The sequence below is a fragment of the Sceloporus undulatus genome, chromosome 7, assembly GCF_019175285.1.
Source record: "Sceloporus undulatus isolate JIND9_A2432 ecotype Alabama chromosome 7, SceUnd_v1.1, whole genome shotgun sequence".
Taxonomy (NCBI): Eukaryota; Metazoa; Chordata; class Lepidosauria; order Squamata; family Phrynosomatidae; genus Sceloporus; species Sceloporus undulatus.
In genome coordinates, this window is record NC_056528.1 from 11,603,184 (window position 1) to 11,630,226 (window position 27,043).

The following is a 27,043-nucleotide window of genomic DNA, read 5'->3' on the forward strand; positions in this document are numbered from 1 at the left end:
TGAGTGAGTCTCTTTCCTTGTTTGGGGTGGCAAGATTGCCTTCCAAGCTTCAGCCTCTTTTTTTAGCAGCTGGAATTCCAGAACTGCTCTGTAGCTCCTTTGAAACTAACTGTGTAGTAGACCCATAGAATCAGCTATTGGTCGACACATAGGTAACTCCCCACTGATGTAATGAATCTACTCCAGGGATTGAGGTCCAGACATTTTGGACCCTGTCTCCTAGAAATGCTGGCCATGTCTGGGAGGACCACAGACTAAGAACCATTATATTAGACAAACGTACCAGGGACTCCGTTGTGGTTTATTACAAATCTTTTGGGAATCTTTTTGGCTGACAAAGGAGGTTAAAATGCTTTTAGCAAGTCAGTAACAGCTAAGAAGGAACTTCCGGGGATACTTGCCGCATTCAGTAGTGAGGACTTTGAATTAATAATTTTTAAAAATCTGTATCCTCTGCCCTTCCTTTGTGGAAAATGCCCAGGCAGCTTACAAAAACATTGACCAAAATGGCATGCGTAACAGTAAGGAAAGGAAGAAGTGGGCAAGTTGGGCAACCATTTTTCATGTCAGTGGACTCCTGAGGGAGCAAGACTGGGAAAGGATCCGCCACTCGCCTCAAAGGTAGACAACTTTATTCCAAATCTCTCTAAATCAGTGGGAAGGAATGGAGAAGCGAAGAACGTCCGCCAAGGTAACCCATGCGCCCCCGACACCACAGCCCCATCATTCCCCCTCTGCCCTTCACCCCAAGTTCTTCAGCCAGACATTCCCCCCGAGACCAGTCCCAAAACTGCTGCTAACAAACACCAAAAGAGAAGGGCTTTGCTGTTTTTTTTGCCCCCAGCAGAATCAGTTACAGCTTTTATTAGGATTTAGATACTCAATCTCGCTTTGAGAAGGAGAGAGGCAGGACACAGAGTGTCCCATGGAGAGGTTTACTGACTTTCCCCCTAAATAGGAGGGCTGAAATTCTGGAGGTTTTCTCTCTCACCCCTGTAGAAGAAGGCAAACGCCGGCCGTTTCCGCCTGGCGAAGACAAAAGGTTCCTGGCCGCCCAGGAGAGGCGGACAGCCAGGCGAGATCAGTCGGGGCAAACTGATTTCGAGGCTTTGTCATCACTTCCCTTTCGGGCCTTTTTCGAGGGGTTTCCCGATGTCCCGTCCTCGCAGCTTGAGACCTGGAACACAAGAAGAAGGAGCGGAGTGGAAGAGCTGGAGGAGGCACCTTGCAAGACAGACAGTGGCTCCTAACTCTAGTGGACTGCAACTCCCAGAATCCATCACCACTGGCCATGGCGGGTGGGAGCTGGCAGTGCCAAGCCACCTCCCCGCAAATGGACACTGCTCCATGCTGGGAAGGGAGCTAGAATGGTCCCAGTCCCTGCAGTTGGGAGAGGCCTGTGGCCCCATTCATGGCTGGACACTAACACCAACCAAAATTTGAGGATTCCCCCACAAAGTACATAAGCATTCTGGGTAGAAGACAGAATAAATCCAATTAGTCGACCAAAACACAATCAAACATGCTAACTGGGTTCTCCCAGTGCCAGCAGAAGGGCCTGGGGGACTTATAACCACAGCTTTCTCTGCTGGCAGTGGCCAACAAGGAAATGAAAAAGAAACAGGTGTGCCTGAGATATTTCCCCTGCGCTCTCCCTTTCGGCGTCATTCCTCTGCCTCTTGGAAAGCAGGAGGGCACCCGGACCTGCCGCCAAGCGAACAGCAAGGGGAGTTTTGAGGAGGAGGAGAGAGGAAATGTACACACATGCACGCATACACGACACTCACCAATGGCTCTCTCGATCTTGCCCAGCACCTGGTTGTTGGGGATCGCCCGCCCAGATTCATAGTCAGCAATGACCTGGGGCTTTTCGTTGATTTTCTAGAGGGAAAAGGGCAACTAAGACACTGTGGCTTGGCAGGAACGCTTGCAACCCTAAATCAGAAGCCTCTCAACCCCTGTCACTGCACTGACCACATGGTGAGCGGCAAGAATAACATTAGCTGCAGAGAGGAATGCCAAAGAGCCCTGGAACCTGTTGCAAAAGGAGACAGAAATGGGGCTGTGTGCGCCTCCAAGGGCCGCTGGATGTCGTTTCCTTGCTTGTTTAGTTTCAGGAAAAACCTGTTCCTCGTCTTCATTGTTTAAATGCTTGGAAGAATGGGGCCGGCGTGTGATGAGACACCGCAAGGCAGGGAAGGGACTGGGAAAGGGCTTCCCTGGTCCCCAAACCCTTCCCTTCCCTAGTATTACACTGGGCCCTCCGCATTTGATTATTCACGGATTTGATCAATATGTTCTCTCCAGGAATCTCCAGGTCTTCCAGGGTGACTCTGCCAGAGGTTGACCATAAACTCACACCGGAGGAATAAAAACTCTTCTCTAGGCATTCGTACATTCTTCAGCACAAGTCTATGGTCAACTTCTACTGGATGATGACCACAGAGTTGTGCTGGAGGTCTAGAGAGGTGTGCTCTCGGTAAAAAACCCAGTGTTTTTGTATCTGTGGTTCACAGGGGTCCTGCGCCCCTAACCCCAGCGAATGCGGGGCCCCACTGTGATAGTGCCAGGCTGCCTTTAGGCTGGACCTTCAGCTTCAAAGAGAACACAGTTAAAATATAGGAACAAACATGGGCATTGGTTCCCTTCACCTCACTCGCCTTGTGCCCAAGGCGTCCAGGGGGGTCCAGTGTGGTTCCCCCTGCCACCTCCAGCCCCCCACCACCCTCCCTTTCGAGGCCTACCGTGGCGAGGTCCTTCTGGGTGAGCCCCTTGCTCTGCCGGCCCTGCTGGATCACCTTGCCCACCTCAAGGGGCACCCGGTCGTGGTGCAGCTCCTCCGTCTCCCGGTCCAGCTTGGCTGTGTTCTTGGTGATCGAGTGCTGCTTGTTTTGGCCGGCTGCCCCTGCAGGGTGGGACCAAGCGGGAGACGAGAATGGCACACTGGCCCCATAGAAGAAGCAGGCGGGCAAGGGAGATCATCAAAAACACACTGTAGGAATAATCCACTGCTCCAACTGCCCTGGCTCAGTGCTGGGGAATGCTGGGAACTGTAGTCTGTTGTGGCACCACAGAGAAGGCTTACTGTCTCATAAAACTACAGTTCCCAGAATTCCCTCGCACTGAGCAAAGGGAGTTAAAGCGGTCTCAGACCGGGTTGTTTCTGCAGCGTGTTCTGGACCCAAGACCATGTTTTCCTTTGCGGAGGGTCGGCCTCTGCACAGAAGTGGGCTGTCCCTTGGCTTTGTTTGCACACAACCTTTGTCCTCAGAGGACAATTCCAGGACAGAGGCATTCCTGGCCGAAGGAGGAAAGAGGGAAGGAGGGGAAGGAGAGGAGAAAGGGTTGCTTCACGCAGGGCAGGACTCAAGGCCAATGGGGTTTACTGGGCAGAGGTCCATTGCTTTCTTTCTACAGGGAATAAACCAGAATCAATGTGTGGCAGTTCAACTCTAGGGCTGGTTTTGTGTTATAATTTGTATTCTGTCTATTTTGCATATTTCTGTGTTTTATTGAAATGTATTGTAAGCTGCCTCGATCCACAGGGAGAGGCGCGATATACATTAATAAATCATCATCATTATTATTATACAAACAAACAAGCCTGGAGCGTGCAAAGATTGAGGGGCTGCTTACATTTCTTGGAGGTCTCCACATCATCGCCTCTTCTCTGAGCAGCCAGGACTGCCTAGAAAGCCAGAATCGGAGTTAGGAGCATCCGCTTCAACCATGGTCAAGTTAAGGTTCAGAGGTCCCCAAACTGTGTGCCCTCCAGCTCCCAGAATGCCAGGCTATGGGCCAAGGTGGCTGAGGCTTCTGGGGGCTGTAGTCCAAGCATTCTCTTAAAGGGAAGGCAGTTTCGGGAGCACTGTCCTAAGCGCTGAGAAGGCTGCTTCTCCATCAGAGGGTCATTGGGGAAGTGGCCTTCCTGGCAGCTGCTGCCTTGAAAAGAGTCCCAGGCGCACCAGCCCTCCGGACTGGGAACTAGCAAAGAGTCCGCTCTGCCAGGCTGGCGCAAGAGAGAAGCCCAGAGGAGGAGGAGGCTGTGTCTGTGGCCTGGCTCACCTGGGAGGCCATTTTGTGGGGAACAGAAGAAGAAACGCTGCCCTAAGAGGGTCGGTCTTCCTCTCCCGTGTTTCGAACCCAATGCAAGGCACAAAGGTCTCCTTCCACCGATGGGAATCCACACTGTCCAGGAAACCCTCCCTCCGGACTCCAGTTCCCATCATTCCTCAGGGCAGGGGATGATGGGCATTGTAAAGAAAAGGCAGGGATGGAGGTGGCTGTCCTTGGTGCTTCGTTTCTCTTCTCTTTCCCTCACAAAATGGCCTCTCGGGTGAGTCAGACTACAACTCCCATCACCCCGGATGATGAGGATTGTATTCCAACCCCTTCTTCCCTTTGTTAAAAAGAACAAGGACACGCCGGAGATAAGGAGAGGAGGCTGGAATACAACTCCCATCATCCTCAGCCCCAGCTTGTAAGACTCTTAGGGCAGCTTCTCTGCTCTTTTGCCACAAAATGGCTTCTCAGGTGAGCCAGACTACAACTCCCATCACTCCTGTACAAGAGGATGATGGGAATTGTATTCCAAAGCCCTCCTTTTAACAAGTATCACCTGGAAGGGGAAGGAAGAGAACTGGGGTACAACTCCCATCATCCCCCACCCCCTTTTAAGACTCTTTTAGGGCCCTCTCTCTTCCCTTTTCCCACAAAATGGCCTCTCAGGCGAGCCAGACTGCAACTCCCATCATCCTCCCCTCCAAGCTGACTGAGGGGGATGATGGGAATTGTATTTCCCAAAAGAAGAAAGACCAGAGGAAAGGAGACTTGGGTGGAACACAACTCCCAGCAGCTCATCCGACGCGTGGCTAAGGATGATGGGAGTTGTAGTCGCCAAAAGCCCTATTAAAACCCAATTGACAGTTGGAGGGGGCGTGGCCTGTCGGAGGGGGCGGAGTCAGGGCGTGACATGCCTAACCACGCCCCCTCCGTCGCGAAAGGCGAGGGAGGGCGGGGCGCTGCGCATGCGCGTTGCCTGCCCTCGGCCCCGTTCCCCTCAGCCGTCGCTCACCTGCTTGGACTTGGCCTGGGCCGCGCTGGGGCCCTTCTTGCGCAGCACCGTCACTGTGTCCCGGTCGCTCTCCGCCATGGCTGCCGATTCTGAACCTGCTTCTTCGTCGCCGTCGCTGCCTCTACTGCCGCCTCTTCCGCGCTCTGCCTCCGCAATAGGCCGTCCTCTGCTGGCTCCGCCTATTCACAAGGCAGGACGCGCGCTCATTGGTCCAGCCACACGCCGCTCAGAGGCAACGCTTCGCCTTGATTGGCTGGGCCCCATCGGTGCCGCCCCCAGGCTCCGCCCTCCTCTTCTTTCCCTCTGATGTCGTCATAACGGTATGTAACGTCTCGGCATTGGTCGTGCTTTTAAAATCGAGCCTGTGATAGGTCGGCGTCCCTGCCAGTCAGAGTGATCCGTTCTACCATTGGCTTTGATGAAGGAGAGGGTGGGATGAAACGCCCCCTTAAAGAACGCACTGCAATTGGTTGGGACTTAAGCCGATCAAAATGGTGTCTAACATGATTGGCTAAATTGCGTCGCTTGGGCGGGGTTTTTGTCCTTCTGCCCGCCCCAAGCGATACATAAGTAAAAGAAGGGGTTCCACTGTAACATTCTGGGGTTGGCAGTTTTTTTGAGGCACTCGGCCTGCGTCTCTCAGAGAGCTGTGGGGCCACAACGAACTACAATTCCCAGAAACCATCAAGAATGGAGCCTCGGCTTTTGAAACTGGTGTCAGACTGAATCCTGGGATTTGTAGTTTTGTGCGCTACTTAGCCTTCTCTGTCAGGTCAAGATAAAATAAAGCTGGATTCATTCTGCGGCGTTGATGCAATCTTTCTCAAAACATAAGGAGGCGAGTGGGCGGGGCTTCCCAGCTTGGCCCCTCCCACTTCCGGTTCAGAATGGAAGGGGAGGGCGTTCTTCTTCAAAGGGGAAACGGGGGCGGAGCCTAAAGGCTCACTTCCGGTCCTCGCTGGGGAGGGAGGGCGACGCGGGAATCGCCGGTGAGTTATATCTGTTTTTAAGAGAAGGAACGAGGCAAAGAAAACGGCCTTTCCTTCCATTTACTTCCCCTTTTGGGGAGACTTTTGAGGGGAAGGACTACAACTCCCACAATCCCCGGGCCACAGTTTGGACTACAACTCCCATAATTCCCCTTAACACAGCGGTTTGCGGTCCTTAAAAGAGCTCTAGATATGAGATGGTCCAAAACGAAGGGATTCTGGGAACTGTAGTCCAAGACCAAGGCTCTCCCTCATACTTTGACTGTGCCAGGGATTCTGGGAGTTGTAGTCCTAAACAAAAGAACTCCCTCAGACTTTGGCTATACTGTACTGTAGTGGTTGCCAGGGATTCTGGGAGTTGTAGTCCATGGCCTCCTTTCCCTTTATCCTCCAGAGCCTTCCTCCAAATGGATGGAGTGAAGAAGAGCAAAGCCCATCATCCACGATCCATCATGTGGGGAGCCCCTCAATGGCCCCAAAAGGCCTCAGGCAGCTGAATAGTCCCCAAAATAGGAAGCCTTTGGGCCAATACTGGCCTTTTAGTCAGAATGTAGGACTAGTTTTCATTTCCTGGGACCTTGGTTTTAGGACTTCTTTCTGGGGCTTTACATCAACGGGAAAGACGAGCTGGTTTTCATGCCTCCATCTTTCTGTGTGTGTCTATCTATATCTCTATCTATTCATCTCTCTCTATCTCTGCAATTGCTGCCAGAACTAGTAAAAGGAAACCACTGAAGACATCCTCGGTCCAGCCGTACATAATGCACTATTTACTGCTAAGGAAACAGACTGGCAGAGCCAGGGAACCTCCTCATTTGCAAACCTTTCTCTATTCTCTGCCCATTTGCACCTCGGTTTTCTTTGGCGATACATATTTTAATGTTTTAATTTTATATATATATATATATATATATATATATATATATATATATATTACCATTCAAGGATATCAGAGCGTCAGCTGAGGAATCCAGTGTGCGCCTCTGGCATTGACCGAAAGGCAGAAGTCGGAAGCGTGCGCTTTGTTTTGGGCATTGTCAGCCACACTTGCGGAGCCATTTATCCCAGGATAGTTAGAAACCATCATTTTTTAAAAGAGGGGGAGAAACGTTGTCCGTGGGGAGAGTTTGGGGGTCTTGCTTGTTCAGCGTTATAAATCGGATCAGAGGAAGGTGAGGAAGACTGAGGCCGATCCGGTACGGAAACCCCATTGAAATCCAGTGGAAGGGCTTTTCTTAAAAGGGACCAGACTCTGCTCTCTTCTCATCCGGAGCGTTATCTGATCTGTAATTCCAGTTGAAGCCAAAGGGAACAGGTTAGGCATGATCATGGGGCCACTCTAATTACTTTCATTGGGATCTGGAACTAATTGTGGCTCAGGGCCAGTTAGGGGAATGAGAGTTGTGTGGTGCCAAGACTTAACACACATATATGTGTGTGTGAGTGTATATTTGCACACTAGCAGAGCTGCCTTGATCTCATGCGACGGGCGTCATCCAGGTGAAGGAAAGCGATTGCCAGCTTAATTGCCAGTTACAGCGCCAGGCTTTTAATTGATTGCAGTGGAAAACCTGAGTGCCTCCTTCCATCTCGCCCACTGAAAGATGGATGCGGTTTCACTCTGAGTAAGTTGCCCACGATGAGACATTTGGACTCAGTAGTAGTATCAGAAGCAGAAGCCCTCCCACGTTTTCATACAAGGTGCACATCGTTGCATGACGGCAGCGACACGTGGGTTTTGAAACACGACATCCACTTCTCGCTTGTGAACCTGAGAGGCTTGGTGAGAATGGATAACCTTGGGATATAAACCTAGCATAATGCTGCTGCTAGGATCTGTTGCAAAGTAAAGGTTGTGACTGGTAGCTACTAGGGATAATACAATAGTGTAGATTTTGATAATGTAGACGTCCTTCTTCTGATAAGTCCCATATCTGTCCCTCCTATATTTACTGAAGCGTATCTGTCCATTTATGGGCTCTTTCACACAATGCAATGATAGCACTTTGATCCCACCTTAACTGCCAAGATTGCTTCATCCAATGGAATCCAGGGGAAACAGGGTCAAAATGCTATCATTGTGTAGGCTGGGGAAAAAGACCTCTATTTGGATCCCAAGGAGTGAACACAGCCCCGCATTCCTCCTTGCCTCCTGGTCCCCTTAAAGGCTGACATTGCTTATTCAAGCACTGAAATGGCTCACTTGTCTTCCTTCCCTGCCTTCATTTTTCTGAAGCAACTCTGTCAGTAAAACAATATACAGAATTCCTCCCAGACTCAACCATAAGATTTAACCACGTTTTCCTGAAGAGTCCAGGGAATGATATTCTCTCCTGGTTCTCCAGCAAATGATCTTTGGGTGCTTTCCGACCGATTCCATTCTGATTCAGGCTTGTTTCATATCCTTGTTGAGTTGGCTAAGGCTGGGAAGTACGTTTATGTTCAATACTGTGAATCACCTTCCTTGTTCTCCCTTTGCAAAGGAATGGCATTCAGGCTTCACAACCCAGCCGGCAACTCCTGGTTTCTTGTAGGTGTTTGAGCAGATTCCAAGCAAAAGTTGAAACTGTTTTCTGTAGGTATGGGATGCAAACTGCTGCGTGGGTCCTGTTTCCAGTCCCTCTTGCCTGAATACCTCTTAGCTTGACAAGGTTTTAATGGTGGAGTGTGTAAGCTACTGAGTTACACAGAGCTGTTCCTCAGAATGGAAGGAGAAGTAACTTTCCTCTTGGCCCCAGAGGCTGTGGGTCGATTCTGGTTGTGCCCATTGAGGAGGAATAGGGCCAAGGGGTAAGTAACCTCTGTTGTGGGAGCTACCTCTCTGAGAGGAACAAGCTGTTGGATTTTGTAGACTCCTTTACCTGGGAGGATGAGTAACTTACACCGAGTGCTTGCATTGCCCAGAGACTTCCAAGTTGCGTAGGGTTTTGTAAAGTGTCTCACGTAGGTGTAGCCACTGTAGGTATGCACAATGTCCTGTGTTGCAAATATTTGCCATGCTACGATACCTTTTTGTGGGATCCAGTTGCAGGATGACAGCTAAAAAGTGTACAGTACAGGTGTCAGCTAGCCAGGTGTTGGCTAAGCACCACTTTGTCGCTCTCCAGGGTCTTTTGCTAAGCGCTGTCACTTGATGCCTTTCAACTGCAGAACCGTGGGATTGGGGCTGTGGCTGTTTACATGAGGGTGTGATTTCTGTTATGTGACCACGTGGCCCCCAAATGCATAGCCAAACACCCCCACCCCAAATTCCTGAGGCACCTAGAAATTGGCTGTGCATTTATTTATTTACTATTTTGAATATTTATACCCCGCTCTTCAGCCACAAAGGCTCTCATTCAGGCAGAACGCGTCCTGAGCTGTGAAGATTCTCGTCCTTCCAGTGTTCTCCTCATCATGGCTCCTTAGGAAAACCATTTCTTTAATCTTCTTTAACATTTCCCCATCTTCCGTCTATCCCTAATGGCAAGGGGCTGCCTGGTTCCAATGGCAGACATATATACCTTATTGAACAGGGGACCAAGAAGTGCTGGACCGAGAGCTCACTGGTGCCGTTTCTCTCCCCTCTTAGGGTCGTAAAGCCTGGGTGGATGTTGCTGTTCACATGGCAGCAGCCAACTCGACTCCCCCGGGCTCCCTGGACATAAACCAGCCCGGCTTCCCAAAGGAGATCCTAGGGACCGAGTTGGAGGGCAAGTACCTGTGTTCGGAGTGCGGCAACATTTTGCGGCGGCCGTTTCAAGCCCAGTGCGGTCACCGCTACTGCTCCTGCTGCCTGAAGAAAATTATCAGGTAGCTTCCTCTTGCTTTGGATGGGATTTAGGCCTTGTGTGCATATCTTCCCAAAGGTCTCTGTGTCTCATCTCCTTTTGTCCGACAGCTCAGGGCCCCAGAAGTGTGGAGCCTGCATCCAAGAGGGAATATATGAAGATGGGGTTTCAATTCTGGAAACAAGTTCGGTAAGTAAATGAAGACTTGTTCCTCCATGGAGAGAAAATAATAATAATAATATGTAATAATAATATGTAATGTAATAATAATAATAATAATAATAATAATAATAAAAAGACAACAGTCATATTTTGGCTTCTGGTTTTCTCTGCAGCCCAATTTTTGCTGTTGGTGTTTCCTCGTGTTACTTAAAATTCCCAACATGAGCCTCTCTGATAAATGTCTTTCTCTCCTTCCCTTTTGAGGCCTTCCCGGACAACGCGGCGCGGCGGGAGGTGGAGAGTCTCCCGGCAATCTGCGTTCATGAGGGCTGTGCGTGGAAAGGGACGATAAAGGACTACGAGGTAATGGTCAGAGCCAGGAGCCTGGCTGGCGGAGGCTCTTTCCCCCCTCTTTTTCACAACTCTTTGGATTAAATAGCAACTGTTTCCTGGGCACTGGCTTCCTCCCTTGTGCTGCGAAATCCCCATCATGCCTTAAACACCGCAGCCGGTTTAACGTGGGAGAACGTGTGTCTGCTGTGAGTTTGCAGGAATGTGCAAAAGCCAACCAAATGGGTGCTCTGGTTGCAGGAATCAGCTTCTGGGAAGAGATTGTGTCCCTGCACTGATGCTGAATCAGTGCTGAGAAGTTCCTTGTGTGTTGTGTTAGGAGAAAGGCTAGATATTAAATGAAATCAAATAAAGCTCTTTGGCTCTCAGAGCATGTTTCTAGTCTCTGTTGATGCAAAGGTAGGCTCAACTGTGATTTAACAGTCCCTGGCAAGGTCTCGGGAGCCAAGGGGGCAGTTAGGCAAAGTTGGGGAGGTCAGGAAGGGGGGGTCTTCCCTTGTCTCCCCCTCCCCATGTTGCTGTGCCTCATGACCTCTAAGTCCTGAGAATTGGTAAAAGGAGATGAAATCAATGGTAAAAGCCCACATATCACTTCATGCCCTTGGGTTTTGATTGGCATAATTTGGACACATTGTAGAGACGGCTTATTCATAGAACTGAAGAGTTGGAAGGGCCCGCGGAGGCCATTTTCCCTTTTCCATAGAAGATCCTCCTCTGTCGCCTGAGGTGTCAGCCCTTCTCCACAGGGCTTTGGGGAGCTGTTCCCGGTCAAAGCTTGGGGGCCACTTGACAGGGAGGAAAGCGGACCTTTGGCTGTGCGTCTTTTGGTTGACTTGGCTCTCTTCTGCATTCCATCATTGGTGCGAAGGTGTGTTTCTGTGTCTGGGGATTGTGAGCGCAGCTACCTCTGTAAAGTTGGAAGGTGCCTCTCAACATGAATGAGGCCAGGCGACTTTGAATACTCTTGGCAGGGAGTAACTGGCCTGCAGCTGGCTCCCAGGCTTTGCCTCTTGCGTTGACCTGGAATTGACATGGTACTAGTTCTGGTTTGGGCCAATTCTGAGTTGGTTTTGGGAGGAACAGTGAGGTAGGAGATGATGGCAGACCACTGAAACCAATGAGATTTAGGGCCATTCTGCAGCAGCTTGGGCAATTGGTGTTGATTTTAGTTTGTGGAAGAGCTGGTTGTGTGCAAAAGTGCAGTATGGATTTTCCAAACTGGGTTTTCAATGAAATTGTTTTGCAGTTGTCCTGGAATCGGGGGGGGGGGGGGGTTAGGAGTCCACATCAAGGCAGCTTGTGGGCACATATGGCTCAGACTTTCTCTATCGCAAAACCAAGAGAACCAAGGGAAGGAGAAGAAGAGAGGGGCAGGTGGACTGTAGGGCACGCAGAGCTCTCCCAGCGGCCGGAGGACAATCTTTGTTTAGCTGAGCCTGCTAGCAAAGCATGAATGGCATGCCGGCAGCATGTGAGAGAGAGCCTTCCTCTTGGAAAGTCCCTGGCCAGGGCAAGCCTCTTGGAAAGTCCCTAAAATCCTGGGCTGGAGGGGTTGTGCAAGAGGAGGGAGGGAGGAAGGAAACCCACCCTCCTCTGCGCTTGAAGATCAGATATTTTGCTTGGCTCTCTTTGTCCCTTCTGGTGCCCTGGTGTCACTTTGCTTTTGCTTTCTTTTCAAGAGGGGAAGAGCTTTTGGAAGAGCAAAACAAACGCACTGTGCTAACCTTCTCCCCACAAACCCCACTGGTTCCTTGTAGGGTCACAGCTGGGTTTGTTTCTCTCTTCTAACCCCAAATTTTGGATTCAGTGACAAATTCATACCTGAACAGAATAAAATCAATTCAAATAAAAACCAGTGGTCCTCTTAGTTACAAATCGGAACAAGTTCCAGGCCCAAAATGTGGTTGGAAGAGAAGCAGACAGAGCTCTCGGTGTTGTTGTTGTTGTAATTTTGTCATTTCCCAGCCACTTCTCATAGTTAAATACATTTTGTATATCCGTGTATATACAAACATGTCTTCATAGGATGTATATCCATAACATATGAAAGTTTAAAAAGTGATTGAACTATTAGAATGAAAGTAAAAACAGTTGCAAACATAAAGCCATAACAAGCACAACAAGGACGGCAACAGCAACAATTGCTATCACTGTCCTTGCCTGTGATAGTTCAGGATGCAAGTTTCTTGTCCTTGTGGTGGTCAAGAAACGGTTGCAAAAGAAGGGCACCTAATGGTTGAATGGCCAGCCTGCTGTTATACTTCATCGCCATTATTTTGCCTTTGCTTCCTTTTCCCCGATCCCATGTCTGTCAGAATAAGGATTCATAGAATTGCAGCATCATACAATCACAGAGTTGGAAGGGACCCTAAAGGGCCACCTAGTCCAACCCGCTCTGCCATGCAAGAATGCCCAACTAAAGCATCCCTGAATGATGCCCGTTTAACCTCTGTGTTAATACCTCCAAAGGTGGAGAGCCAGCGTGGTGTGACAGTCCGAACCTTGGACTAAGAATTTGGGAGACTAGGATTTAGATCCCACTCTGCCATGCAAACCCACCGGGTGACATTGGACAGGTTACGCTCTCTCAGCCTCAGAGGAAAGCCAAGGTGGCAAACCTCCCATGAACAGATTTTGCCATGAAAACCCAGTAATAGGGTCGCCCGCCGTAAGTCAGAAACAGGAGCAACAAAGATGGGAAGTCCACCACACTTTAAAGAACCTTGTAGCCCCTGAAAGATGAAGGCGTTTACTTCTGCAAGGGTGTCCGCTGGGGCCGTGAGAGGCCCACCTGGTTCCTGCCCTGGAAGCTGTCACCATCAATTTGGGGAAGCTGTGGCAGGGTCCCTTGTGCAGGCAGAGGAGTGCTGCACTTCCAATGCTGTTGATCATGAAATGGGAAGTAATGATAAGGGAGCAAGTGGGAATAACTAGTGTCTCCATGCAAGCCTTCTGTTAGTTCTCAGCTGCCAAATCCCAGAGTGGCAGCTTCTGCACAGCCCAGTCCTTAAGAAACAGTCCCTGTCTCTTTCCACCTCTGCATTTCCCCAGCATCTCCCATTGAGTCTTGTAAGGTAGGCCCCCCCACCACAAACAACCCTCCACTTCCTCTCCCACCTTCCTTTGAATGTCAGCTTTATCACTTCTGTGTCAGTGGCATGGGGAAAAACAAACCCCCCTGGTTTCTTTTGGCCTTCACTTAGTCACCCCGGATGAGCCCCCCTTTTCATGTGGGGTGACCAGGTGAATGGCAAAGGCATCGTGCCGACTAGCTCTGGCAGCGATTCTGTTTTTCCTTTGTCTGCCTTTACTGAAGTGTGCTGCTCCCTTTTACCGCAGAGCTGCCACGAAGGGAGCTGCCCGTTCGCTCTGGTCACCTGCCCGGCGTGCCGGGGTTTGGTCCGGCTGAGCGACAAGGAGCGCCATGCCGAGCGGGAGTGCCCCGAGAGGAGCCTCAACTGTAAATACTGCAAGGTCCTTTTCTACTTCCCCGAAATTAAGGTACGACGGAGGGGGTTGAAAAGCCCCCCCTTTCCTCCCCATTTCCTCTTGAGAAGCCCCATTGCAGAAGCTGGCCCAAAGCTGCAGAAAAGTCCCCCCTTCTTTTGGACTGCAGCACCCAGAATCCCGCCCAGGCTGCGGGGGGCGGGTTTCTGGGTGTTGCAGTCCAAAAGAAGGGGACGTTTTCCCAGGTTGTGGATGCCTCTTGGAATCCCCAGAAGTAGCAAGACTTCCTACCACCTCCCTAACCGTTTAGACCAGGGACTTCCCAACTTTGGTCCTCCAGGTGTTTTGGACTTCAACTCCCAGAAGCACCAGTCAGCTTGGCCAACAGTCAGGGATTCTGGGAACTGAAGTCCAAAACATCTGGAAGACTAAAGTGTGCGAATCACTGCTTTAGCCTGGGTTTTTATGACTCTTTACCAGCATAACTCAAGACGATTTATATGTGGAAAGTAGTTGGGAAGCTAACCTAGGCATTTACTTGTTTAAAACGTTTGTTGTTGTGTGCCTTCAAGTCATTCCTGACTTACGCCGACCCTGGTTTTCTGGGGCAGAGAGAGTGTGTGATCGCCCAGGGCCATTCACTGGGTTTCCATGGCCGAACAGAGATTCGAACCCTGGTCTTTGGAGTCATAGTCTTACGCTCAAACCGCTGTACCACGCTGGCTCTATAAAACATTTACAGTCTATACATTTATTAAGCTTTGAACAAATTCCTGTCCCCAAACTCCAAAGTGGTCCCTCTTTGGTGCACAAAAGGTTTGCCTAGTCTAATATGCAGCTGCCACACTTTCAAAAGGCAAACTGTCCCATTTGTTCCTTCCACTGAAGTGGCTGAAATATTTAAAAATACATTGGCTGTGTTTTTTTTCTCTAGGCCCATGATGAAGTGTGCCCCAAATTCCCCCTCACCTGCGAAGGCTGTGGAAAGAAGAAGATCCCGAGAGAAAAGGTGAAAGTTTGTGATACTGTTGTCTGCGGAGAAAACACTTTTCTAGGCCTTTGTAGGTCCTTTAGCTCACTTCTACGGCCAGCGTCTGGTGGACGTTAACCGTAGTTTTGCACTGGAGGATTTAGAGATTCCTAGAGAGGAGTTCTCTGGGTTAATAAAAACATAGTGGTTGATTTAAAGGTTTCCCACTTTCACAGGAATCCTGCGCCTCTAACCTCAGTGAACATGGCGGGCCTACTGCAGTTGCTTAGCTGTTCTGAGGAAGCGCAGATAGAACTCACAGTGATCATGATCAAAATGGTGGCAGATTGTGTTCGTTTCATTGACAAGGGTGCCTCTTTCCTTCTTTGCAGTTTCCAGACCACGTCAAGAGTTGCAGCAAATGCAAAGCGCCCTGCAGGTTCCAGCCCGTCGGCTGCAACGAAGTGGTAAGCAGTGGCGCAGGTATTCTCTTTGTGATGCTGAGGGATCAGAAGGTGGGCCTCACCAGGCAGATAGGTTGCAGAGTCCTGGCTGACATGGTGGCCAAATGCCAACAGCCGTCCAGTGGGACAGAAAATGTATCCTCATTGATTGGCCTTAGTGACTTTCCTCTTCTGCGCAGGTGGAGAACGAGAAGCTCCCTGAGCATGAGAGCCGGTGCCTGGGGGAGCATCTCTACATGCTGCTGAATTTTGTCCTGAGCCTCCGGTCAGAGTCCCAAAAGCTCTCATCCCCGTCGGGCCTCCTCTCGGTGGAGGAGGGCTCCTCTCCCCTCCGCGGTGGGGACCCTCTGCTCTCGGAGTTGGAGTCTCCCAGCGTCCTGGAGCTCCTGGGGAGGTGCGAAGCCTTGGAGAGGAAGACGGTCACCTTCGAGAACATCGTCTGTGTCCTCAACCGGGAGGTGGAGAGGGTGGCCCTCACGGCCGAGGCCTACCACCGCCAGCACCAGCTGGACCAGGAGAAGATCGAGGCACTCAGCAGCAAGGTCTGGGTCCCTCTTCGTGATTCCTTCCGTGAGGGGCCAGAGCTTTTGGTTTGGGGGGGGGGGGGTCTAAACATCTTTTTTAAAAAGTGGCTACCAAACTCCTTTTTTGGCATTCTCCCCACATTGTTTTATGCTTAGGGGAGTCTCCCCACCCCACCCAAAGCAAGCCACTTCCTTTTCGTAAAAAGGTCTAAAATGGCCCAGAGAGGGTTGAACAAGTAAAGGAATCACCCCCCAAATCCCTGTGTCCTGCTCTGTGTATGAGAGAGAGAGAGAGTGAGGGCACTGCCCCCCAATTTACGGGGATACTTATTTATGTATTTAATTTCATTAATTAATGAAATGTCCCAAGGCAGCTCACAGATAAAACCTTTACAATTATTATAAAATTCAAAGAATTAAAATGACTATGTCTAACATCACATAAAATTAAAATATAATATTAAATCACATACAATATACTCATTTATTTATTTACAGCCCTCCAAGCTCCCTTGGTGGGGTCCATGCGGCCCATTAGTCCTCCCCAGTTGTCCACCCTTCTTCTGACCAAGCCTCTGAATTACGTATTAAATGTTCCATGAAACAACAGTATGTTTCTATTAAACAGGATGGTTTTACAGAACCTTCCTCCCTGCGGTTTAAATCATTAAAGCCAAGAAAGGTGATGTCAACCATCTTTCTGGGCCCCAGGTCCGGCAGCTGGAGCGGAGCATCGCCTTGAAGGACCTGGCCCTGTCTGAGATGGAGCACGCGATCCAGGAGATGGACGCCGCCTCGCATGATGGCATCTTCATCTGGAAGATTACCGACTTCGCCCGGAAACGCCAGGATGCCATAGCTGGGCGCTCGCCAGCCATCTTTTCCCCAGGTGGGCACAGGGACAGGGGTTTCTCTTGCCTTCTAGCCTTGAGCTAATGTTGGACCTCCTCTGTGGATTGAATGCTACGAATCATTAAAGCAAGGCTGCAGGCCATGGTAGATGGGGGCTGGTGGGGAAGACTACGATCCCCCCTCACTGACCTCTTTCAGGAGGACTAGAAATTTAAAAGCACTTGCCAAGAGGGACTCTCCATGCCTATTTATCACCAGATGAACACTCCTTGAAACCAAATCAAATCAAAATTTGTGGTGCTCTGGAGTCAGTTACACCCATTTGCTTATTAACATCTCCATGTGTGGTTGCAAGGGGTATTCATACATTTATTTAAATAGTTCTATCCTGTCTTGTTTCCAAGAACCACAGAACTTAATGCAACTTAATTGAGTCCCTGTTTTGGTACTGGGATGAGACCAGCCTTGGTACCAGTCAAGCCTCTTGGGGCAGGCGTTCTGCAACTGGGGTGACACAGCAGAGAAGGCCCTCTGGATGGATTGAACTTGCCTTTTCAAAAGGAGAACGTTTTCTGGGACAGAACTAATGTTGCTTCCTCTCCAGCCCAGGTTTTGCTCCTCTCCTCATCTTGGTTCTTTCTCTTTTTCCTTCCTGCCATTCTCCATCAGCCTTCTACACAAGCAAATATGGCTACAAGATGTGCCTCCGCATCTACCTCAATGGGGATGGCACCGGGCGCGGCACCCACCTCTCCCTCTTCTTCGTGGTCATGAAAGGACCCAGCGATGCCCTCCTGCGGTGGCCATTTAACCAAAAGGTGGGAGCAGACAGACTTTTTTTGAGATGGGGAAGCAGATTGTGCAAAGATGGTGGCTGTGACTGGGGGGGGGGGGGAGTGCTCACTTGTTGGCTGAGCCTTGGAAAGGGCTCCCAGTTCGAAACTTGTGTCCAGCTTGAACTATTTTGCTGGGCAGACAGTCTTGCCTCTCCTGTGCTCTCGTCTGTGAGAAAGGGTTGCTTTCAACCAGCCTTCCTGACAGGAACAGTGTTGTTAGGCCAAGCATGAAGCAGTCGGGGTAACCTTTTAAGAACAGGACCCCTGACAGTCTCCTGGTTGGCCAGATCTCCCGTTTGTTTTCATAGAGGCTTTGGACCAGTCTTTTTCAGCCTTTTTACTCTAGAGGAGATACTCTTGAAATAATTTCAGGTGCACAAAAATTATGAGCTCTACAACTCAGATACCACTATGTTTCTCAGGCTGCCTCCTTCTTTGCCCAGCGGTAGCAAATCTGAGCAGAGGTGGCTTTATGGTGTGAGACCCCCCTTTTGGAGAGGTGTGGGAATGACCCTCTTAGTCCCTCGGTCCTCCTCACGCGTCTTCTGTCCTCCTCTCCTCAGGTCACCCTGATGCTGCTGGACCAGAACAACCGGGAACATGTGATTGACGCCTTCCGGCCGGATGTCACCTCCTCCTCCTTCCAGCGGCCTGTCAGCGACATGAACATTGCCAGCGGGTGCCCACTCTTCTGCCCCATTGCCAAGATGGAGAACAAGAACTCATATGTGCGTGAAGACACCATCTTTGTCAAAGCCATCGTCGACCTCACGGGTCTCTAAAGGCGCTTCCTTGGTTATTCTTCCTCGGTCTGCACTTGGAGTCCAGAACCCATCATTCTCCCAGGAATGTTGGGCTGCAGGTTCTGCGCACGCGTATGTCCTCGCATCCTTGAGAGTTGTGGGGTAAGGGGCAGAGAAGGGCAGAGGCACGCCACCCCAGAGGGAAGGACCTTCTGTGTTTGGGGGGGAGACGCGCCATCCCACTGGATGATGCTTTTGGCTAAGGAACAGGCCAGTGACTTGTGGCAAAATGTGGGTTTTCCTTTTTGGGGGGGGGATTTTTTGGAGGGGGTTGTCAGTGGTGCTGCCCATGTGATGCCTTCCAAATTGTCCCCCAAAGAGGGGCATTTGTCAGATTTGTCTCTATAGGTCACTTTGAGTTTTCCTGAAAAGGGGGGGGGGAAACACCTTGACTTTTTATACTTATATCTATATTTTTGCCTGCGTTCTGTTAATTCTCTGCTGCTGCCTGGATGAGCTCTGGGGGGTTACGGATGTGGATGTGTCCAGCGGAGTCAAGGGGCCAGTTTGCTTTAGCCCCCTCTCCAGGTTATCTGGGTTGGGTTTACAAGAGGGAGGAAGGCTGCTTAAGAGAAGCAATGGGAGGCTGGGTGCGCTGGAGGAGGAGGAGGACTCCTTCTTGGAAGGAAGTTGGAGGGAGATGCCTAAAGCTGCCTTGACCACAGAGCACACCTTTGGAGTGGATCCGAGATGCTTAGACACTTCCAGAAAGGGAGCATGGCTCAGAGATGGTGCCTTTCAGGATCTAGTCTTCCGCCTCCCTCCCTCCCTCCCTTCGGGGATCCTTTCCTCAGAAGGGCAGGCAGAGGGTGGGGGGCCCAGGTCCCTGGGACTTCTCAGGTTGCCCCCAATGATTCTGAGGGTAGAATAAATGGAGCTAAAAGAACCAAATTGGTCTCACCCCTTATCCACAGTTGCCTCCCTCACTTTATTTATTATAAAATACAATAGTGCCCAATGTGGCTGCTAGCTCTGTCTTTAATACCTGAGTGAACCAAATCTGTGCAACCAGGGGTGGGCCCTGTCTTCCTTCTCCCCTCCCCTGCTTCCAACAGATAGTAGAAACCATGGATCAGGCCCCGTCCCGGTCGTGGAGACGCGGCTCCCTCCTGCGTTGTGGAAAGGCAGGCCATGGGGAGGCATTAAAGCACCCATTGAAAACTAACCCTGCTGCAGCCGTTGCTAGCCTTATACAAATGCTTGCCGTTTATCTTTTTCTGTTGCTGTGCCCTTTGTTCTCCTGGGCAATTCCCTTCAGCCTGAGTCAGTTTTTGGAGTTTACCCTGAGGTTTAAAAGTGTGTTTGAATGACCATTGGCTCCTCAAAGGAGGCTCAGTGTTTTCATTAGAGGCCAGCTCCTCCTAAGGTGCTCTTTTGTGAAATGGGAATAACCTTTGCCTTCATCCTCTTCCCCCAAAATATAGAGGGCAGGAGACAATTGGCAGGATCGTCTCTGGTGCCGGTGTGGAACCTCCAAAGCCAGACTCTGAAGGGATGGGGACGGTGAATGCGGGTGGACCCACGTCTCCCAGGGGGATTGGAGCCATGTCTGTTTGTGATATTGAGGGGTGAGGACTTGGTTTTAATGTGGGGAAAGAGGGGGAAGCTTTGGCCCAAGAGTGGATTTTGGTTGTTGCTGCCGGAAGCCCCCTTTCTGACCCCAGATGCAAAAGTTGTGTGGTGGCTAAATAAAAGATATACTAGTTTTTAAATAATGTGAGCAAGTAGCTGTCCTGATATCTTTGAGAAGCAGAAAAACAGCTTTTCTTCCCTTCTCTTTTAAGATAACAAGCGAGGGAAGACTTCCAAAAGCTTTCCAGTTTCTGCTCAGCTGCTGCTGCTGAAGGTCACCCAGAAGCCTCTTGAGCCCTCTCTCCTCCAGCCTCCCTTCCTTTTTGTTTGCAAAATGCCAGAGGCACTGCTCTGCATTTCTAGTCAAGAGGGATGAATTTAAGGGTCTGCTTGGCCCAAAATGGGGCTTCCTCCCTGCCCTGGACTGCAGTTTCCCCAGAGCTTGGGGGAAGCCTTTTTTGGAGGACTCCACTCCCAAGCCCTGGAGAAGTATGTATAGGGATATAAAGGGCAGGGGAGCTGTTGCATGTGGGCCAGATATCCCCAAAGGAATCCTTTCTCTTTCTGTGTAGCACCTGTCCATTCCTCCCTTCTTGGTGGGGAGCAGCAGAGACCCCTCCTTTCCCCAGCCACTTGCATGGAAGGTCTGGACTCAGAGGAGTTTTGTGCTCAAGGAAAGCTTTTATTGGGGCCATGTTGGACGGAGCAGCCAAGGGCATTGCGGGTGCTGGGAGCGTGGATGCCCCATGCAAAGATCCTCAGGTTCAGTGCCACACAGTTAAATAGGAGGCAAGTGCTTTGTTCTGGAGAATAATGTTCTAGGCAGCTGGGGAAAACGTCAAGCCTTTCAGCCGTGGCTTTATAAGTGTGTTTGTGGCCACGCTGTGAAGCAGAGCATCCTTTCCTGAACTCTTCCTACATAATTTTCCTCTCATTCTGCAAGTGCTTTAAAGAAAGGGAAACTGTCATTGCTTTGGCTGCGCTACCAGGGAGGGGGGATTTGGGGACATTGCCAGAGGGCTACAGAATTGCACTCTGTCCAAAAAGATGCATCCATTGCCATTAACAGGATTCTGGACATGGTTCCCCAAAATTAATTTCCCCAAGCCTTCCCTCCATTCACAGACAGGGTGTTGTCCATCCCAATTCAAACCTTGTCAGGGTCATCTTGCCGGCCAAAGCATGTGGCCAGATGTCCTCCTGATTTCCCCAGGGATCCAAGGTGCTAGTAAGCAAAGTTCAAAACTAGCATCTGTGCGTGTCAAGAAACTAAACTCTTCCATCATGTCCCTCAACAGCAGGGAACCTCTGTGCCAGGAAAGGTCTGATTTCTCCAGGGCTGCTTTTTTAAAAGAAAGGCACAGGAGCCCTGCTTGAAAGAGAGCTGGCACCTCTGTGACAGGACCCATCTAATGTCTTAACAGAAAAGGCGCCAGAGAGAGTTTCCCGCATGTGTGTGTGTGTGAGCCAAACCTACATTTAACAAAACAAGTGTCCAAGGAAGGCAGAGGAATCCCTGCAAGGCCCCGATCCTACCCCACAATCCTCTGCAGCTCTTGGCCAAGGCTTTGCGTGTCTGAGGGAGCGAAACCAACTCGTCCGCACCAAGGCACAGGCTAAGGTCAGCCGGTTGAGGGTGAATGTGGTAGCCCCCAACCTGGGTCAAGGTCTCTGGTTGGTGGCCCAAGAGAAGAGGGGCCTGTGAGGTCGGGGCTTCTCGGCCTGGAAGATCCGGACGGTGCGGGGCGAGCGCCAGACCCTGACAGTGCCGTCTGCGCTGGCAGTCAGCAAGAGTTCCTGCTCCACAGGGCTGAAGGCCACTGAGTTGACCACGTCGTTGTGCCGCAGTTTGGCCAGGCAGATGTCATAGTGCCGGTCCCAGATGTAGCCGTGGCGGTCCTCTGCCCCACTGCATGGAAGGTACATGAGAAAGAGATCAACAAAACATGAGTCTTTTTCCTTTTCCTTGAAGCAGATAATCTGGGAGCATCCCAGCCATGAAACTAGACATCCCAGGCTTCTCCAAAAGGGAAAGTGATGAGCTTTAAGCATCCTAACAAGGGCCTTATATCTGGCAAGGCTAGGAGATTCCCCCTGAACAATTCCCCAGTCCTCTCCAAGTCCCAGAAATTATCATTATATTTATATCCTGCCTTTCCCCCAGTTCTGGACTCAAGGCGGCTTACAACAGATTAACCTGTCGTTAAAATCACAAATACAAAACATAAAAATGATTCAACTATCAAAAAATAAAATAAAATGAAAACTGGTTAAAAACAGGAAACATAATAAAAAGACAGAAAGCCCAGCACCTTGTTCAAGGCCTCACAGACACAGAGAAGTCTGTTTGGGAGTAAGGAGGGTATTACAGGTAAGTTAACAGCATGATGGTGTACTGAAATGCATGGCTTGGTTATATATTTTTTAACTGCAGATAATTCAGCCCTTGTTTTACTTCCTTCTCTGTTTGTAAGCAAACGGAAAGTAGGGTTTTGCATTGTGCTCACCTGGCCACGAAGTCCTTGCTGACGTCGAGGAAGATGAAGAGCGATTCCTCGCCAGGGGTGTAGGCTCGGTGGGCCCGCAGGGCTCGCTTGACCTCCTTCATGGTCTTGAGGTCCACCACGTGGAGGTCGATCTCTTCGGCGATGGGGGGCGGCTGCAAGGGGTCCGAGATGATGCAGCCCGGGGGCCAAGACCGGCTGTTCACATACAGGTACCTGGAAAGGAGAGGGTGGCTTGGTTGGGCTTGCCAAGAAAGAAGAAGGAAGGAAGGAAGGAGCGAGCCATTGCTTGAGGCAGAGGGGTAAGATGAGGAAGGGGCTGTGAAGGGATGAGTTTTTATCAATGTATTTTTTAAGTGGCCTTTTATTTCAACATTACGACTGGCTTAAGTGTGCATTAACGTTCTTATTTGTCCTGTGTTTTTATTTCTCCTTGGCTCAGCCTTGCTGCCAGCCAGGTGTGGACCCCTCACCTGTGGTCTGGGGAGAGGCCCATGCCGATGATGTGGCCGTGGATATCGATGACATGGTCCAGCGAGTCAAAGAACCTCTCCGACTGCCTCTCCTCTCCCAGGACAGGGCCAGCGGTGGTCATCTGGTGTGGCAAGATCTGCTTAATCCCTAAAGAGGAAGGCGAGGAGGAAGAAGAAAAGAATGGAATTGGAAATGAGATGGACCTTGTTGTGCTTGGGCCCCAGGTCAGGAGGAAGGGAGGATAATAAACCAGCAAGGAAGGAGAGAAGCAGTTGTTGTGATGCTGGACGTCACCCTGCAGCCTCAAGGGACCATTAACAACTGCCTTCCTCTTTGGAGCAGAACCTAAGGTCCGTCCATCATCCTGCTAAACTGCCAGGTACCTATGGGATATGCCTTGTTTAAAAACCCAGGCCCTCTCCTCCTTTTATTCCCTGGAATTTGTCAGTCTGAGAGGGACTGCCCCTGCAGCTGGAGGCTCCCCGAACCCCTCTGCTCTTGCCCTTACCGATCTGGTGGGGGGAATAGGTGAGGCACCCCGTGGTGAAGATCAGGTACTTCTTGGTGCCACCTTCAGTGGAGAGCAGGTTGGGCTCCGGCGGCTTCGTCTTGTTCCGGGCCAGGAGCTGGGCCACTTTAGTCTCCATCTCCATCTCAGTCATAACGGGACGGATGCGGCCCTGAACCAGGTCGCTCAGGAAGTGGTTCAGCTCATCATCTGCCGCAGCCTCACTCTCGGCCCCCTCTGGACCCGGGTCTGGTTCCATTTTCCGCCTGTGGGGCAGCTGTCGTTGCCGACCATCTTCCGTTTCCTCCTCCTCATCTTCCTCCTCCTCGCTGTCACCGGAGAGGTCAATGACCTTGCAGGAGGTGGCATTGCCATCCCCTGATGGCTCCCCGTGGTCCAGCAGAAGGTCAGGGGTGGCGTAGCGGCTGCAGTCCACCACCATCACCGTCCGGATGGTGCTGGCATTGAGGTTCTGGATTTTGAACAGCCTCTTCACAACGTTTGTGTTCTCTGACTCAATGCCCTGCAAGAGGAAAGGTAGGCAGGTGGTGTTGGGAAGGGGTCAGGAAGCTCAGTCCCCTTCCAAAATCCAGCCCCACTGAGACTATTAGGGACAACCTCCTTGTGGCAAAAGGTGACTGACAGAAATGTACAGCAGCCCATTTTTTGATGCCATGAAAATGAAGGAAACAACTCAGAATAATTGCCTATTCTAGTGGTTCTCAAACTCCAAATGCGTTGGACTGCAGCTGCCAGAATTCCTGACTGTTGGCCAAATTGATAACAGGGAGTTGGAAGTCCAAAATACCCGGAAGACCAAAAGCTTGGGAACCACTAGCCAGATGGGTTTCTGCCCTCTGATCAAACCTCTGTCACTGAATATGCATTCAAACAATTCTATTGTTATATTAAACAACAATATTATGAAACAAGTATATTAAAAAATAATATCCTTCTAAGAAATGATGATGAAACACCTTCACTGGAGGCTTTTAGGCAGAGGTTAGGTGGCTTAGCATGGCATTCCTGCTCCACTGAGGGTCAGTTTAGATGACCCTTGGGGGTGCTTTGCTAATCAAGGATTCTGTAACAGCTGCTTGCCCCAGGAATGCCTTGGCTCACCTGAAAAGCGTTGTTCAGCCACAAGACAGAGCAGGAGGTCAGGTAGCCGATGCGGTGCAGGTTCCCTGAGATCAGGTTAGTCTCGTTCAGCCAGCAGCCAAAGACGTCGTAAGGCTTGTTCCGCACCCGGGACAGGAGCGTGAAGTCCTCTGAGAGGAGAGGACATGGAAGACGTTTGGCCAGGATGACAATTAAAAAACCCACAGCCAGTTGGATTTCAGTCCTTGCTGCAGCATGTTAGCCAGAAGGCCTAAATCTGGTAGCCCATCCTGGTGCCAACCCTGTGGAGCCCTTTAGACATTGCTGAGTTGTAACTACCAGCATCCCTCACCACTGATTATACTAATTGTGGTTGTTAAACAGTCCAATGATAGGAAGAGAGGGAAAGGCTATTCAGACTGTGAAGATTTGGCTGCTCTGGGCTCCAGGGAGAAGGACAAGGTGTTTGCATTTCATTTGTCCCCAGCTGAGACTGGCTGCTTCTCTATGGTCTGAATCTACTAGCCCTCCTTCCTCTCCCCAAACCTGGTGATTGACAGCTGTCAGGGAGTGAAAAGACAAGAACAGCACGTGTGGAGCTATGCACACGGCAGGATCTTGGCCACGGTTTGCTGGTGAGGCATCCCCTTTCCACTATCGTCCCTCGTTCTCCTGTCCCAGGAGGTGCCCCAAGCCAAGAGGTGGCCCTCCTACCCCCACAGTGGCCCTGCTGTCTCACCCAGGCTGATGACGGCAATCTCCCCTGAGGAGGAGGTCCGGGGCCCCACAAAGACCCCCGAGACGAGGAGGAGGGAATCGTCTGCGTTGAACTGGGAGAACTGTGTGTAGCTCCAATTGTACTTCTTCATGCTGGCACTGTGGAGCAGGGAGATCTTGAGGTCATTGTTCCAGATCTGCAAAGAAGAAGAAGAGAAGGGTACTCAAAAATGGGTAGGAATTGTGCATACGTCCGGATCTGGTTGGACTACAACTCCCAGCATTGCTCTCCACTTTTGAAGCATTGAAATACCCCAACCATTAGTGTTATTTTTAGTGTCTCCTAACGTCCATCACCTTGACGGTGCAGTCCTTGGAGCAGGAGGCGAACAGGTAGCCGTTGTGGGAGAAGCTGAGGTGGAGGACTTGGTCGCAGTGGTCCTTCAGGGTCTCCACTTCGACGCAGGGAATGGCGTCATAGAGACGCTGGAACTCGCTGTACCACGAAACGGCAGCTGCGGCAGAAGACAGTGAGGCAGGTGGGGGATAGGAAGACACTTCCATGCAAGCACCTATCGTCCCCTTTAGTCTAGGGGTGCAAATCACACAGCCCTCTGGACATTGCTGGACTGCAACTCCCACCATCCCTCACCCTTGGGGGAGTCTCTGCAGTTGTCATTAATGTTTAGGAAACTGAAACAAGGCACTAATAAACCAGTGCAACAGAAATACTACAAAATGCAAGAAACCCAACAATAAGACAACAAGAAAAATAGAGCTATAAGTAAGAAGCAAAAACAGGAAAAGGAGGCAGTTAAAGCGTTCCTGAATATTTGTCAAAAGGCTTTGAAAGGAGGAAGAGACAGGGCTGTGCATCGGGGGCAGATCTAGGTGTGGGTTTCCCACTTTTGGGGCCCAGCATCAGGGCAGCAGAGTTTCCCCAAATTTGGGGGCCAGCCTTGTGATGCCTCATTTCCAAAGCAGGTATCATCTGATGGGATGGCCTCATTCAAGAGTTATAACACAGCACTGCGGCCAGAATTGAGATCAGGCAATTAATATGTCTATGATTCTGAGGGCAGATGGAGCAAGAGAAGAAAGAGCTTGTCCATTTAGGGAGCTTCGGACACGTCTGCTCCATTCTCAAAATGAGTGGAACCCTCTGAGTTAAGAGAGCCTCCATTCTCCCAAATCTATGGGGGGGATGCTTTTTAGTTCAGCAGGACTTGCTTTGGTTCCAGCTGGACGAATCCAAGGCAAGGGTAATGATTTCCTGCACGGCAGAATGGGGTTGGACTGGGTGGCCCTTGTGGCCTCTTTCAACTCTAGGATTCCAGCGAAGGCGACCTTACCTGGGTGCCGAGGGACGTCTCTAGCCACCCGGAAATACCGGTAGAACTGCTCCTTCCAGAGGACCTCGTCCTGGGCCACGGCGCACCACTGCCGACACGTCCGTCCCGCTGAGAGCAGGTCCATGTAGTCCAAGTAGAGGAAGATCTCAAAGAGGACGCTGTCCGGGAGAAGGAGCGGGGCAACCCTGCCCTCCATGGTGGCATTCTGTTATGGCCTGGAAGAAGAGAGGGACAAGGGGTGAGAGGGATGCCGTCCAGGGGTGGACGAAGGAAGCGGCGGAGAGCACAAGAGCCAGCATTATTAGTGTCGTCGTCGTCGTCATCATCATCATCATCATCATCATCATCATCTTTTGTTCAAAGGAAGCTAAGAATGAAAGGATAGGATTCCTCCTAAGCATTAGATACTTCCTCTTCCTAATCTCACCATCATTATTATGTATTATTATATATTATATAATATAATTTATGATATGTATTATAATATAGATATATACTATGAGAACAATATCTAATAGTAATATATTCATGTATATAATATGTATTATAGTACGTAATAATTATATATGTTAC

At 50.3% G+C, this 27,043-nt stretch overlaps 3 protein-coding genes across 6 annotated transcripts; 1 reads left to right on the forward strand and 2 right to left on the reverse strand.

The window, feature by feature from the left end:
• Nucleotides 1-821: 821 nt before the first annotated feature.
• On the reverse strand, nucleotides 822-5,241 carry EDF1 (endothelial differentiation related factor 1). The gene is made up of 5 exons (XM_042478933.1): nucleotides 5,075-5,241; nucleotides 3,637-3,688; nucleotides 2,745-2,905; nucleotides 1,788-1,881; nucleotides 822-1,177 (listed from the first exon to the last, which is right to left on the reverse strand). Exons 1-5 carry the CDS (start codon nucleotides 5,150-5,152, stop codon nucleotides 1,116-1,118), a joined length of 447 nt encoding a protein of 148 aa, XP_042334867.1. The 5' UTR covers nucleotides 5,153-5,241; the 3' UTR covers nucleotides 822-1,115.
• A 22-nt stretch (nucleotides 5,242-5,263) lies between these two features.
• TRAF2 (TNF receptor associated factor 2) lies at nucleotides 5,264-22,425 on the forward strand. Of its 4 annotated transcripts, XR_006104993.1 has the most exons (12): nucleotides 5,264-5,394; nucleotides 9,635-9,855; nucleotides 9,944-10,022; nucleotides 10,260-10,358; nucleotides 13,686-13,847; nucleotides 14,728-14,802; nucleotides 15,156-15,230; nucleotides 15,407-15,769; nucleotides 16,463-16,640; nucleotides 17,273-17,421; nucleotides 18,003-19,810; nucleotides 22,289-22,425. XR_006104993.1 is itself a non-coding variant. In XM_042478926.1 (11 exons), the coding sequence occupies exons 2-11, from the start codon at nucleotides 9,668-9,670 to the stop codon at nucleotides 18,219-18,221; spliced, it is 1,587 nt and encodes a 528-aa protein (XP_042334860.1). In that variant the 5' UTR covers nucleotides 5,264-5,394; nucleotides 9,635-9,667; the 3' UTR covers nucleotides 18,222-20,376. The 4 variants fall into 4 exon arrangements, 3 of the variants coding, with proteins under 3 accessions (XP_042334860.1, XP_042334862.1, XP_042334861.1); XM_042478926.1 differs by lacking the exon at nucleotides 22,289-22,425 and having other exon boundaries at nucleotides 18,003-20,376; XM_042478927.1 differs by lacking the exons at nucleotides 5,264-5,394; nucleotides 22,289-22,425 and adding an exon at nucleotides 5,997-6,063 and having other exon boundaries at nucleotides 18,003-20,376.
• FBXW5 (F-box and WD repeat domain containing 5) lies at nucleotides 20,476-26,666 on the reverse strand. The gene is made up of 8 exons (XM_042478925.1): nucleotides 26,471-26,666; nucleotides 25,476-25,633; nucleotides 25,141-25,315; nucleotides 24,423-24,571; nucleotides 23,301-23,823; nucleotides 22,792-22,939; nucleotides 22,322-22,534; nucleotides 20,476-21,723 (listed from the first exon to the last, which is right to left on the reverse strand). The coding sequence occupies exons 1-8, from the start codon at nucleotides 26,664-26,666 to the stop codon at nucleotides 21,477-21,479; spliced, it is 1,809 nt and encodes a 602-aa protein (XP_042334859.1). The 3' UTR covers nucleotides 20,476-21,476.
• Between the last annotated feature and the right edge of the window lie 377 nt (nucleotides 26,667-27,043).

What these genes read in the sequence shown, in the direction of transcription:
- FBXW5 (XM_042478925.1), bottom strand. Translation starts at nt 26,666, where the DNA reads ATGGAGGGCAGGGTTGCCCCGCTCCTTCTCCCGGACAGCGTCCTCTTT. An exon ending in CCAAGGACTGCACCGTCAAG is followed by an intron (nt 25,316 to 25,475) that starts GTGATGGACGTT and finishes TCTTCTTTGCAG; the next exon opens with ATCTGGAACAATGACCTCAA. An exon ending in CTATTCCCCCCACCAGATCG is followed by an intron (nt 22,940 to 23,300) that starts GTAAGGGCAAGA and finishes CTTCCTCTTTAG; the next exon opens with GGATTAAGCAGATCTTGCCA.
- TRAF2 (XM_042478926.1), top strand. Translation starts at nt 9,668, where the DNA reads ATGGCAGCAGCCAACTCGACTCCCCCGGGCTCCCTGGACATAAACCAG. An exon ending in GGACGATAAAGGACTACGAG is followed by an intron (nt 10,359 to 13,685) that starts GTAATGGTCAGA and finishes CTTTTACCGCAG; the next exon opens with AGCTGCCACGAAGGGAGCTG. An exon ending in GCCAGCCATCTTTTCCCCAG is followed by an intron (nt 16,641 to 17,272) that starts GTGGGCACAGGG and finishes ATTCTCCATCAG; the next exon opens with CCTTCTACACAAGCAAATAT.
- EDF1 (XM_042478933.1), bottom strand. Translation starts at nt 5,152, where the DNA reads ATGGCGGAGAGCGACCGGGACACAGTGACGGTGCTGCGCAAGAAGGGC. An exon ending in CCCAGAAGGACCTCGCCACG is followed by an intron (nt 1,882 to 2,744) that starts GTAGGCCTCGAA and finishes TTTTCCCTCTAG; the next exon opens with AAAATCAACGAAAAGCCCCA. An exon ending in CAAGATCGAGAGAGCCATTG is followed by an intron (nt 1,178 to 1,787) that starts GTGAGTGTCGTG and finishes CTTGTGTTCCAG; the next exon opens with GTCTCAAGCTGCGAGGACGG.